General features: G+C 51.2%; 1 protein-coding gene across 1 annotated transcript in view; it reads left to right on the top strand.

Annotated features, from left to right (window-relative positions):
- RADIL (Rap associating with DIL domain) overlaps positions 1 to 12,485 on the top strand; it is a 66,760-nt gene that overhangs the window by 17,513 nt on the left and 36,762 nt on the right. The window contains 2 exon segments of the mRNA XM_066640693.1: positions 9,884 to 10,209; positions 11,459 to 12,139. Of these exon segments, the coding sequence (XP_066496790.1) occupies positions 9,884 to 10,209; positions 11,459 to 12,139 (1,007 nt within the window).

The following is a 12,485-nucleotide window of genomic DNA, read 5'->3' as shown; positions in this document are numbered from 1 at the left end:
GCTCAGAGGCCAGGGTTTCCCACCTGTTGAGGTCCATCCCTAAGGCCTTCAGATCCCTCTTGCAGATGTCCTTGTATCGCAGCTGTGGTCTACCTGTAGGGCGCTTTCCTTGTGCGAGTTCTCCATGGAGGAGATCCTTTGGGATCCGGCCATCATCCATTCTCACGACATGACCGAGCCAATGCAGGCGTCTCTGTTTCAGCAGTGCATACATGCTAGGGATTCCAGCACGTTCCAGGACTGTGTTGTTTGGAACTTTGTCCTGCCAGGTGATGCCGAGGATGCGTCGGAGGCAGCGCATGTGGAAAGTGTTCAGTTTCCTCTCCTGTTGTGAGTGAAGAGTCCATGACTCGCTGCAGTACAGAAGTGTACTCAGGACGCAAGCTCTGTAGACCTGGATCTTGGTATGTTCCGTCAGCTTCTTGTTGGACCAGACTCTCTTTGTGAGCAGGCCTCCCATATTCAACCAGCCTTCCGGTTTGCGTCCACGACTTCTGGCTTGTGTCTGGGAGATGTTGTGGTGCAGAGAAGTCTAGCCTTAGGACATCTTTCTGGTTTCTGGTTTCTGGAAGTTCTGGTGGTGGGAAGCCCCCTGAGGCTTGGGTTCAGTGTCCACGGTGGCTCAAATCTGCAGGGGCTGAGCCTATGAATAAGGAGGCACCACTGTACTTCTGACATCCAGGTCATTCTCTGGAGAATGCCAGTGTTGGCCTTCCATCACTGATATCCTAAGGCTTGCTTGTGCTGATGGAGCAAACGTCTTCTGGGGGGGGGGGGGGCTTGACAAGACTCAGATATGCATTTGTCTGAGGGCTTGACTTTCTCCGTGCATCCGTGAAATGTGTTGGTGCGCTGCTTTGAACATCATCCCCTATTATGGTGTCGGTGTTTTGGCCAACAGGGCTTCAATAGCGGAGGTTCGAAGTCTTTCCCAAAGATGGGGGGTTCCACCCTGGGAGGCTAATCTGTTGTTTGAAGGGTGGAGATGCTTCATCTCACCCTTTGGGCTCTCCCTGCAGGGGGCTGGTGGGTGGCAGATGGAAGGGAGTTGGAGCTGATCAGGTGATTAGGATAATATATGATTTAGCAGCAGGGGAGACTTCAGAGATGTTGGCTGGAAGCTTGCTGGGGGTGGCGCTTATGGTGTAAGCAGTCACTTTCTGGTGGTCTCCAGGGGAGGGCGTGGATGCTGTTCTCCCTGGAGGAGCAGAGGCTCAAGAAGCAATGGGGGGGGGCAAATTTGCCAGTGCCCCCAACCACCAATAGGCCAGGAGCCACCCAGAGTGCTACAGGCAGTGGATGCCACCTCTACTACTTGCCTCCCGGTGAGTCCACGTGCAGCATCCCTCCGGCCGTGCCTCGCCACACCCAAGATATGTCCCTGACAGCATAAGAGCTCTGATGGCATCCTGCACTTTTGCCCGTGCACTTCCCTCAAGTACACAAGAGTGAACAAGAACTGTCAAATACTCCAGATCTGATCTCATGGATGCATCACATAAGCTGGTCCTGGAGGGGGGGAAAGGGGGGGCTGTTATTTCTGTGAGAAGCAGATGCCCAAGTCAGGCAGTTCTGTAGTCTTTCCTGACAACATCCGGATTGCCAACTGCTCAGAAGCAGGTCCCATGCCGAAAATGGGGAGGGGGCTGTCTCAGTCTCAGGTACACTCCCTTAAGATTTATACTTTCTTTCAGAGGTCACACTTCTGAACAGACAAAAGAATATATTTCTTTACTCAGCATGTGGTTGGTCTGTGGAACTCTTTGCCACAGGATGTGGTGACGGCGACTGGCCTGGACGCCTTTAAAAGGGGATTGGACAAGTTTCTGGAGGAAAAATCCACTACGGGGTACAAGCCATGATGTGTATGCGCAACCTCCTGATTTTAGAAATGGGCTGTGTCAGAATGCCAGATGCAAGGGAGGGCACCAGGATGAGGTCTCTTGTGATCTGGTGTGCTCCCTGGGGCATTTGGTGGGCCGCTTGTGAGATACAGGAAGCTGGACTAGATGGGCCTATGGCCTGATCCAGTGGGGCTGTTCTTATGTTCTTAAACTACAATTCCCAGGAGGCCTTGCAGTTCTCTTGTTATCTGGTGTGCTCCCTGGGGCATTTGGTGGGCCGCTGTGAGATCCAGGAAGCTAGACTAGATGGGCCTATGGCCTGATCCAGTGTTCTTATGTTATGTTCTTGTGCCAGCAATTCCCCTCCCCCCAGAATAAGCAGAAAGTCCATCGTGCGTGGACGCTGCAAGCTGACCTCATGGGATGCTCTAGTGCACTCCTTGCCAAAGAGAGTTCTGCAGAAACCTTGCAAGGAGGGCTGAAGACTGCAATATGTGGTGCACGGTGACACATAAGCAAAAATCCCTCTGAAAACAGATTACTTAGTGGCCCAAGTTTTGGATCCATTTTGCTCAGCCTTGCTTGTGCTAACTGGCTGGAGCTTGCATTGGCGTTCCCTAGCTCTATCAGAGGATTCTACCAGGATTCGAACCTGGGACAAGGCACATACTGTACCACCCGCGCTACTGACTCAGGTAGAGGCTCTACCCAAGACGTCCCACTGAGCTTAAACTTTTGCAGTCCAAAGGCCGACAAGGATGGCAAAGACAGAGTTATTTTTGTAGCCGTTCTCTGGCTACTTGGCAAACCTCTCTCGCTCCTTCCCCTTACAATAGCCTGTTTTCTCAGGCAAGCGTGAAATGTCAAGCGCTCCCTGGAAATGTGTGAATGGGGATCCGTGGGTGGAAACCGGGGTGTGTCTGGAGCGTGCGGGGAAGGTCTTGTACTCCTGGCAGTCTCCTGCTGGGGTTATTTTAAGAAAAGGGGCAGCTTTCCCAGCTCTGACCAATCGCAGCGCGGAGTGGATCATTTGGGGGGCTGACGCGGTGGTGGAGATGGAAAGCTGCACAGCTGGCATTAGGAGGAGCGGAGTGGAGGTGAGAGGCTCTCACATTTGTAGCCTGGCTGTGCAACTTGAATATACCGGTTGTTAGAGACCTTGGACAAAATTACACAGGATGGGCCAAAAGTAGGGATACTGTACTTTTAATTTTATTTTTCTGTTTCATGATTCTTTCTTTTCCTTTTACCTGCCACCTTTCTCAATACCTGTAAAAGAAAAAGAAATAGAGTTGGCTTTCAGGATCTGTGGGGGAACAGTTCCTGGACACCCTCTCCCACAGATAACAAAACCCATAGGTAAGCAAATCTGCAGGTTGTGGCCATCAAAGGACTGCTGGAAATGACCAGAGTTCTGGAGAAACTGGAAGTGACGTTTTTACGCCTGCTATGGAGGCCAGGAAAGACCTGGAAAAGACCCCCCCATGGATATTGAGGGCCCTCTGTGCTGTCTTGATTTTTCAGTCTGTGGTGGCTTTACAGAAACAAACACACAGCATTTCGCACAGCAAATAAAGCACAGCCCCGAGCCCCGCATTTGCTCTGCTGTGGGACTCAGTGGGTTCCAAGCATGTCCCAGTTCTTATCTCTGAAACATTGAAGGCTGTGCTGAACTTCAGTTCCACAGGAGGGCAGACAGGAGATCGGTACCAAAAGGCCTGAATACAAAAGAGGGTTGAGAGACCTGGTTACGTTCAGGAAAGGACTTGTGTTTATCTTTCCAGTATGGCACGGAGAGCCTTCCCAGAGCCTGCCGTAGCAGCTCTATGGAACGTCAAAACTCTGTTGTTTTTTTCCTCCCCCTCCCCTTTTGGTTTGTGAGATGCAAAGTAAATACAGAAGCTTCCTTTCCCCCACAGATAAGGAAACCAAACTGTGGTTTCTCTGGTGGGAAAGTGTAAGAGAGAGCACTGAAATGAGGGTTTGGCTTCTGCTGGGTCACTTCCTACCATAAGAACCTAGGAGCACAAGCAAGAACTTATGGAGTCTGTGCCTTGCACCGACTCAGCAGTGATTTCCTCACTACCGGATCGAACTCTATTCCGCCTTGTTGTTCGTGGCCTCTTTGCACTCCCTCTGTGCCCAGGTTTCCGTGGCTCCATCCTCAAAGGGTTCCCTTTCTACCTGCCCAGTTTTTCTTTCGGGGATTCCTCGGGGTGGGGTGGGGAGTCCTTCTTCCTCTTTCCACTGTTCTTGGCCCCTTGCTACTTTCCCTCTAAATGGCTGTCCTTGGCTGATCTTATCACCTTCGACCATTTCTGAATGGTCCAGCTTGGTGTCCTTGCTCCAGAACTATCAGATCTGGTCTCTCCTTCTCTGTACAAGGCCATGAGTATGGATGGCTCTATATTCTTACTATTAAATGAAAACTCTGACACACACACACACACACCAGCATTTCCAAGTTTTCTGTGGATCCATGCCTGACTCGCGCCTTGACTCACTTCCGAAAGATTCAGTCTCGAGTCAAAGTGACTCTAAAAAGGGCTCTGAATGAGTTGCATAGGCCACCCATTATGACTTGTTTGCAACTTGAATCAAGGGGGTGGAGACTTGGGGGTATGGCTCTGGCACATCCCGAACTCTTGGTTCCTGTTACCTCTCTGATGAGCCCATGTTTGACCTTAGGGCCCTGGGTCATCCACCCCCCATATCTCTGCTTTCTGGCACTGGCCACAAAGAATGGCCACTCTTTGGTGGGCTGCTGTGAGATACAGGAAGCTGGACTAGATGGGCCTATGGCCTGATCCAGTGGGGCTGTTCTTATGTTCTTATGAGTGACTCCTATTTGCAGTGTAAATGGCAGTTGGGGTTTCTGCAAGTAAACCTTTTTCTGCTGATTCAGAAAGGTAAGGAAGGTAATGAATGGGGGGGGGGGAATCCACTGGAAGGCTGCTGAAATGAGTGGGGTGCAGAAGAAGAAATTGAGGGAAAAAAAACACAAGAACACAGAATGGAAACATCAGGAACGTGGCCTGGGAATCGCTGAATCGAGCCAAGAGGTCAAGGGAATGACCTAGGCCTAAATAGGGTTACAGTCATCCTTAGCTGCTCCAGATTGGTTGGGTACAAGTAGGTCAGTGCACCTTGGAAGATGTCAAGGGAAGATCTTGGAAGATATCTATGCTTAACTGAGTTTGCTGGGCAACTGTCCGCAATCTGGGCTGGTACAGATTCGATTCTCTAGGCCCCATCAGAATGGCATGTAAATCGCCTCTGGAATACCCCTCCGCAGGGCTAATCTAAAGCTAATTTGGGCCTGGTGAAAGTGCGGCTTACCAAAGAAAAAACTGCATGAAATAAAATCACTTTCTGAACATAAGAACAGCCCCACTGGATCAGCCAAAGGTCCATCTAGTCCAGCTTCCTGTATCTCACAGCGGCCCACCAGATGCCCCAGGGAGCACACCAGATAACAAGAGACCTGCAAGGCCTCCTGGGAATTGTAGTTAAGAACATAAGAACAGCCCCACTGGATCAGGCCATAGGCCCATCTAGTCCAGCTTCCTGTATCTCACAGCGGCCCACCAAATGCCCCAGGGAGCACACCTGATAACAAGAGACCTGCAAGGCTTCCTGGGAATTGTAGTTAAGAACATAAGACAGCCCCACTGGATCAGGCCATAGGCCCATCTAGTCCAGCTTCCTGTATCTCACAGCGGCCCACCAAAGCCCCAGGGAGCACACCTGATAACAAGAGACCTGCAAGGCTTCCTGGGAATTGTAGTTAAGAACATAAGAACAGCCCCACTGGATCAGGCCATAGGCCCATCTAGTCCAGTTTCCTGTATCTCACAGCGGCCCACCAAATGCCCCAGGGAGCACACCAGATAACAAGAGACCTGCAAGGCTTTCTGGGAATTGTAGTTAAGAACATAAGAACAGCCCCACTGGATCAGGCCAGAGGCCCATTTAGTCCAGCTTCCTGTATCTCACAGCGGCCCACCAAATGCCCCAGGGAGCACACCAGATAACAAGAGACCTGCAAGGCTTTCTGGGAATTGTAGTTAAGAACATAAGAACAGCCCCACTGGATCAGGCCAGAGGCCCATTTAGTCCAGCTTCCTGTATCTCACAGCGTCCCACCAAATGCCCCAGGGAGCACACCAGATAACAAGAGACCTGCAAGGCTTCCTGGGAATTGTAGTTAAGAACATAAGAACAGCCCCACTGGATCAGGCCATAGGCCCATCTGGTCCAGCTTCCTGTATCTCACAGCGGCCCACCAAATGCCCCAGGGAGCACACCAGATAACAAGAGACCTGCAAGGCTTCCTGGGAATTGTAGTTTAAGAACATAAGAACAGCCCCACTGGATCAGGCCAGAGGCCCATCTAGTCCAGCTTCCTGTATCTCACAGCGGCCCACCAAATGCCCCAGGGAGCACACCAGATAACAAGAGACCTGCAAGGCTTTCTGGGAATTGTAGTAAGAACATAAGAACAGCCCCACTGGATCAGGCCAGAGGCCCATCTAGTCCAGCTTCCTGTATCTCACAGCGGCCCACCAAATGCCCCAGGGAGCACACCAGATAACAAGAGACCTGCAAGGCTTTCTGGGAATTGTAGTTAAGAACATAAGAACAGCCCCACTGGATCAGGCAAGAGGCCCCATCTAGTCCAGCTTCCTGTATCTCACAGCGGCCCACCAAATGCCCCAGGGAGCACACTAGATAACAAGAGACCTGCAAGGCTTTCTGGGAATTGTAGTTAAGAACACAAGAACAGCCCCACTGGATCAGGCCAGAGGCCCATCTAGTCCAGCTTCCTGTATCACACAGGGGCCCACCAAATGCCTCAGGAGCACACCAGATAACAAGAGACCTGCAAGGCTTCCTGGGAATTGTAGTTAAGAACATAAGAACAGCCCCACTGGATCAGGCCAGAGGCCCATTTAGTCCAGCTTCCTGTATCTCACAGCGGCCCACCAAATGCCCCAGGAGCACACCAGATAACAAGAGACCTGCAAGGCTTCCTGGGAATTATAGTTAAGAACATAAGAACAGCCCCACTGGATCAGGCCAGAGGCCCAGCTAGTCCAGCTTCCTGTATCTCACAGCGGCCCACCAAATGCCCCAGGGAGCACACCAGATAACAAGAGACCTGCAAGGCTTCCTAGGAATTGTAGTTAAGAACATAAGAACAGCCCCACTGGATCAGGCCAGAGGCCCAGCTAGTCCAGCTTCCTGTATCTCACAGCGTCCCACCAAATGCCCCAGATTTGATTTCTGATTCTGATTTCTCCCTCTGGTACAACCACGTGCAAAAGCTGCAGAGAGTCCCTGTCGTAAGAAGAACAGATGCTTCCGTTTTGCTCCCACCACCCAGAATGGCTCTGAAGGGGAGAGGAGGGGTCTGCTTGCATGACACATTCAGGCACCTGCAAGCTTAGTGCTTCGCATCCTCTCTAGCTATGCCACTGGACAAGGAGAAGGGAGGGGTAAACTGGGCTGCTGGATGCAGGTCTTTCAGGTGTGCATTCCATCTGTCTTGTCTGTTGGTCAGTCTTTCTGGCTTGACCTTTTTGCTGTTGCTTTTTCCTATGCAAGTTGGGTTGACGCCATCAGACTAGACATTTACTTGTCAAGGAAAAGGAAGTGACACTCTGCTCCGGCTGACGTCTGATTGCTGAGCCAAAGACACCCCCATTTTGTCTCTTGGTTGGCCACTTTCCACGAACGTGACCTTCGCATGGGGCCTTGTGCAGCCGAATCCCTCTTGCGACCATGTTCCGGCAGGCAAGTCCCTTGGCTCGGGCCGTGATGGCTGCGGGCCATTGCGTTTGAGAACACTCTGCTCTGTTTGTCCATTTCTCGTCCTAATCCCAAGGCATGTAAACAGAAGAAACAACACCCCCTCCCTTCTCCATCCCAGTCACCTCTTTCATTTTCCCAGCCAAGGAAGGATAATTTTTTTTAATGCATTTCAGAACCAAGTGGCAGTTCCTCACCAATAAGGCAGGTTGCATGTTGGGATTGAAGCGGGACCGTCTACGCAGCTAACTCAAAGGGGTTTGCCTGTCCAGTACAAGACTAGATTATTTTGTGCATGGAACAGCTCGGTGCCTCCATCCTTCTAAGCTCTGCAGGGGAAAAGATTCTCCGTTCCAGATTCCGTATTCCGCATATGTCCAGACTGCAGTTTTGAGCACCCACTGGGGAACTGGAGGAGGAAGCCAAGGGAGAAAAAAAAAGGCTTGTTTGGCGTTTTTCCTTTTATTTTTAAAGCGAGACTGGGTTGCTGTGCCTTCTTCCAGCAAAGGTGTGTGTGATCAGAAGGGAGAAAGCTACTTATAAAACAGAGGATGTTAAGGACTGACACAGAGTTTCTGTAAAGCTGGGTGTGGCAGTCAGGTTTTGGGGTACTATTTTCGGCCAACAAAACGTGACTGTATTTATTTTTTACTGTTTTTGTTTTTTACCCCAGCTAAATTTGTGTCCTCTGCCACCAGCTCCACGTTCATTGATGCTTTTCTGGTTGCCAAGAGCATGCTGAACTTTGCTTCTTTCCATCAACTTTGCATATAGGCAGTCACGCCTCCAGCATCCCGCAAGGATTGAACACCAAGGATCGTTCCACTCGGGAGAGGGGGACGGCGCCTCTACCACTCGGGTTTGGGGCCAGGATCTATTCTGGGCTTTTGTGCTTGTGCCGGGCCAACGGTTCAGACCCCCCTCTCCCCATTAGTCTTCCTGGCAGCTGTGGGTTTTCTTTGCAAGAGAGGCAGAAACTCACACACACACACACAGAGTGTAGTAGTTAATTACCTCTCCTCTCTGCAGCAAGCCGGCAGAGTCTCTACTGCAGTGTGCAGGTTCCTGGCAGCCAACGATTGCATTGCTGGTGCCCTTAGTATATGTCAGAGGGTCGGGAAGCTTTGCAGACCCTCAGCTGCACGGTAAGGAATTGATCCTGACCTCCTTCCTTGGCTAACAGGCAGATGGTTCTCTGCAGCCCACTTTTGGTGGATCATTTTCATCTTATTTGGGGGGGGGGGAATGCACTTACATGTTCAGTTCGATGCCAGCCCGTTGGGGAAGGGTGTTGCACGAGATCCGCGACAGATCTTTTTTGTCTCGAAGAAGGTGGGGAGAGGGGAGATTTGGCATGGGAAGGGGAAGAAAGCCAATGTTGTTGGGGGTGGGGGGGAATGACACATTGTTTTCCCAGCAGAGCCAAGTGGATTGTTCGTTGGGATGAAAACCAGTTTTGTCTTGGCGTCCTGGGTACCTGGCTTGGCATGTACTTTTGGCTCTCTGCTGTTTGATGGTGCAGTTCAGGAAGCAGAACGTCAAGGGGAACCAGAGGGTGGGGGGTCTTTGCTTTGATGCCAATCCGCTGTCATCCTCCCCTCCCTTTTCCCCACCATTCATGAACTTTTATTTTACTGATTGATTTAGCGCCATTAACGTACATAGTGCTTTACATAAAGCGCATATGTACAGTTCAGCGAACATGCTGTGTAGTGGTTTGGGAGCTGAGCTGAGACCTGGAAGATCCAGGTTCAAATCCCCCCCTCAGCAATATATATATAAGTTAAAACTACAGCTCTCTGCCCCAAGATGCTTACAATCTAGATATTGAGCCGAGGAAGGGAATGGAGGCGCAATAAAGAGTTTGTTTTTATGCTATTGATGACAGATACCTACATGCACCTTCCTACTTGCCTCCTGCCTGCTTGCCTCCACCTCTTCTCCTCCTCCCTGCCCTTGGATCTGAAAAGGAAGAGAGACATTGTGGTGAAGAGGAAGTGATGAGGAAAGGAAAGGAAGTGGAGAGGAGAGGAGGAAAATGTCTGTCCCTGTTCTGCTTTGCATAATTTCTCTTCCCAAGAGGCTGTTGGCTGATCTCACTGCGTTTTGACACCCGAGATCTAAGGTTGTGTTAGAAAGTGTGGTGAGCCTCTGTGCTCTCAGATCCAACCCTGTGTTCCTCTTGTGCGGTGCTCTGAACTTTGTGCACTGCTTGTGTCTCCTCCCAGGGATCAATGCCCAGGCTCGGAAGCTCCAGCGGAACCGCGCCAAAGGCACCATGACCCTCTTGACGGAATGCAAGGGCCACTCCACGCCTCCCACCCTCCGGCGCACGGTGAGCGAGACTAGCCTCAGCCAGGTTGGCGTGCAGGACAAAGGAGAGGAGGAGCTCCTCAAAAGGCACTACTCCACCTTGCCGGAGACCCTTCGGTGTCTGGAGAGCACAAGGGACGGCTGGCAGCTGCCCGCGGAGGAGCAGAATGGCAATGCCGTGCGGTTGTCCCTCTACCAGTCTCCGCATCTCCTGCTATTGCAAGGTTACAGCCAACAACACGTAAGCACCTTTTGGCCCTCTTGCATAGGCAGATTCCTTCTTGATGCCAAAAGGCAGCAATTTTCAACCTTTTTCATCCTGTGGCACACTGGCAAGGTGCTAAAATTGTCAAGACACACCATCAGTTTTTTAAGGATAGACCAGGGGTGCCCAAAGTTTTTGGCAGGAGGGCCACATCGTCTCTCTGACACTGTGTCAGGAAAAAAAAAGAATGAATTTACATTTAAAATTTGAATAAATTTACATAAGTTTACATAAATGAATATATTAAAGATAATAATAATAATACAGGTATTTATATACCGCCTTTCTTGGTCTTTATTCAAGACTTTATTCAAGGCAGTTTACATAGGCAGGCTGATTAAATCCCCGTAGAGATTTTTACAATTGAAAGAAGGTTTCTATCTTTCAAGAAACCACAACATTCAGATGTTTCTTTCTTGATCTGGTCGCACATTCTGGCCTCCATCCTCCCACGCTCAGAGCAGATGGAATAGCTCGGCTTCAGCTTGTCAGCTGCTTCAAGATCGCACGGTGCCGGTGGCCTCAAACTGGCGACCTTGTGGATGTTATCTTCAGGCAAATGGAGGCTCTACCCTCTAGACCAGACCTCCTGCCATATAAGATGAACTTATATGAATGAGTGAAGGTCTTGCAATAACTCAAGGCCTAGAAAAGGCCTTGCACAAAGCAAGGCTGGCCTTTCCTTTGCTGCCACTTCTGCCTCACAGATGTGAAACAGCAAGCAGTGGAGGGAGCCCTCGTCCCACAGCTCACGCAAGAGGTCAAACAGTCACCCTCATGCTGAGACCAGTTGCATCAGGCTAGTGTGGACTCCAACAAATCTCCAGAGGGCCAGAGGCTCATTGGAGACTGGGGGCTCCCTGAGGGCTGCATTGAGAGACCGCGAGGGCCGCAAGTGGCCCCAGGGCCGGGGTTTGGGCACCCCTGGGATAGACAGTGGACCTGCCTTATCTGCGGGTCCAACATCCACGGATTTCACTTTCCATGGATGCTGCGGATACAGGCATCCCCTTTTTAAAACCTTTTTTTAAAAGTAAAAATAAAAAAATAGAATTGCGCCACGTGCAGGGCCGCAGGACAGTCTTCTTTGTTTCTGTAAGCCACTTCCAGGTTGTGTAAGGCTGTTTTCTTACTGATTTTTGCTTTCTAAAAAGTAACTCCAGTCTCTGCAGAGGTCGGTATCTGTGCTCGCTGACTCTCTGAGCTTCTGTGTTTCACAATGCAGGACAGCCTGGTCTATTTGCTGAACGGCGACCAGCACACCGTGGGCCAAAGGACTCAGGCCAGCAAGCCCAGCATCAGCCTTTCCGCCCCGGACATTCTGCCCCTTCACTGCACCATCCGGAGGATTAAGGTGTCTGGCCGCTCCCGCCACCGCTCCGAAGAGAAACTGGTCCTGGAGCCCATCCCAGGTGCCAGTGTCTCCATCAACTTCTCTGAGGTGGGGCGGACGGCAATGCTCCATCACGGGGACCTGATCTCCCTGGGCCTTTACTATTTGCTCCTCTACAAGGACCCTTTGAAGACCCAGCCGCTTCCTGCCCAGACCCTGATGAGGCTCAAGGCCGTGCGCCGGGCCTCGGAGCCGGAGCTGTCCTCGACCTGCAAGATGTGCGGCAACCGGCTCAAGGACAAGGCCTCTGCCGCGACCAAAAAGCAGGGCTCGCAGCCTCCCTCTGGACGGAGAGGCAGCCGGAGGAAAGTGCAGCTGGAGTTCGATAGAGCCAGTGAAGACTTGCTCTTGAGGAGGATCGTCACCCTTATCGAGCCCACCGGTGACGACCACAAGCTGACGCCGGCCTTCTTGCTGTGCCTCTGCGTCCAGCACTCCGCTAGCCATTTCAAGCCGGGAGAGTTTGGGCAGCTGCTTCTCAAATCGGCTAAGATGATCCAGAGAACCGTGTGGGTGAGTAGATCTTTTCTACAGTCCATTCCAGCGCCCCAGGGATATGGAAATCCATGGATACGTGAATCCGTTGTCACTTCCGGTTTGACGAGCAAACCAGAGGTAGCTTTTTCCCAGGATTCACGGTGAGTCGCATTCAAGGATGCTGGGTCCGTGGATACTGGGGTTACACTATATATGCCTCTCATTTTGAAAGATTGTTGGAATGGGAGGGAGGGCACCAGGATGCAGGTCTCTTGTTGTCTTGTGTGCTCCCTGGGGCATTTGGTGGGCCACTGTGAGATACAGGAAGCTGGACTAGATGGGCCTATGGCCTGATCCAGTGGGGCTGTTCTTATGTTCTTAA

This window comes from Tiliqua scincoides, chromosome 13 (assembly GCF_035046505.1).
Source record: "Tiliqua scincoides isolate rTilSci1 chromosome 13, rTilSci1.hap2, whole genome shotgun sequence".
Classification (NCBI taxonomy): Eukaryota; Metazoa; Chordata; class Lepidosauria; order Squamata; family Scincidae; genus Tiliqua; species Tiliqua scincoides.
Note: the sequence above shows the minus strand (reverse complement) of the source record. Positions and strands in the feature narration are given on the sequence as shown.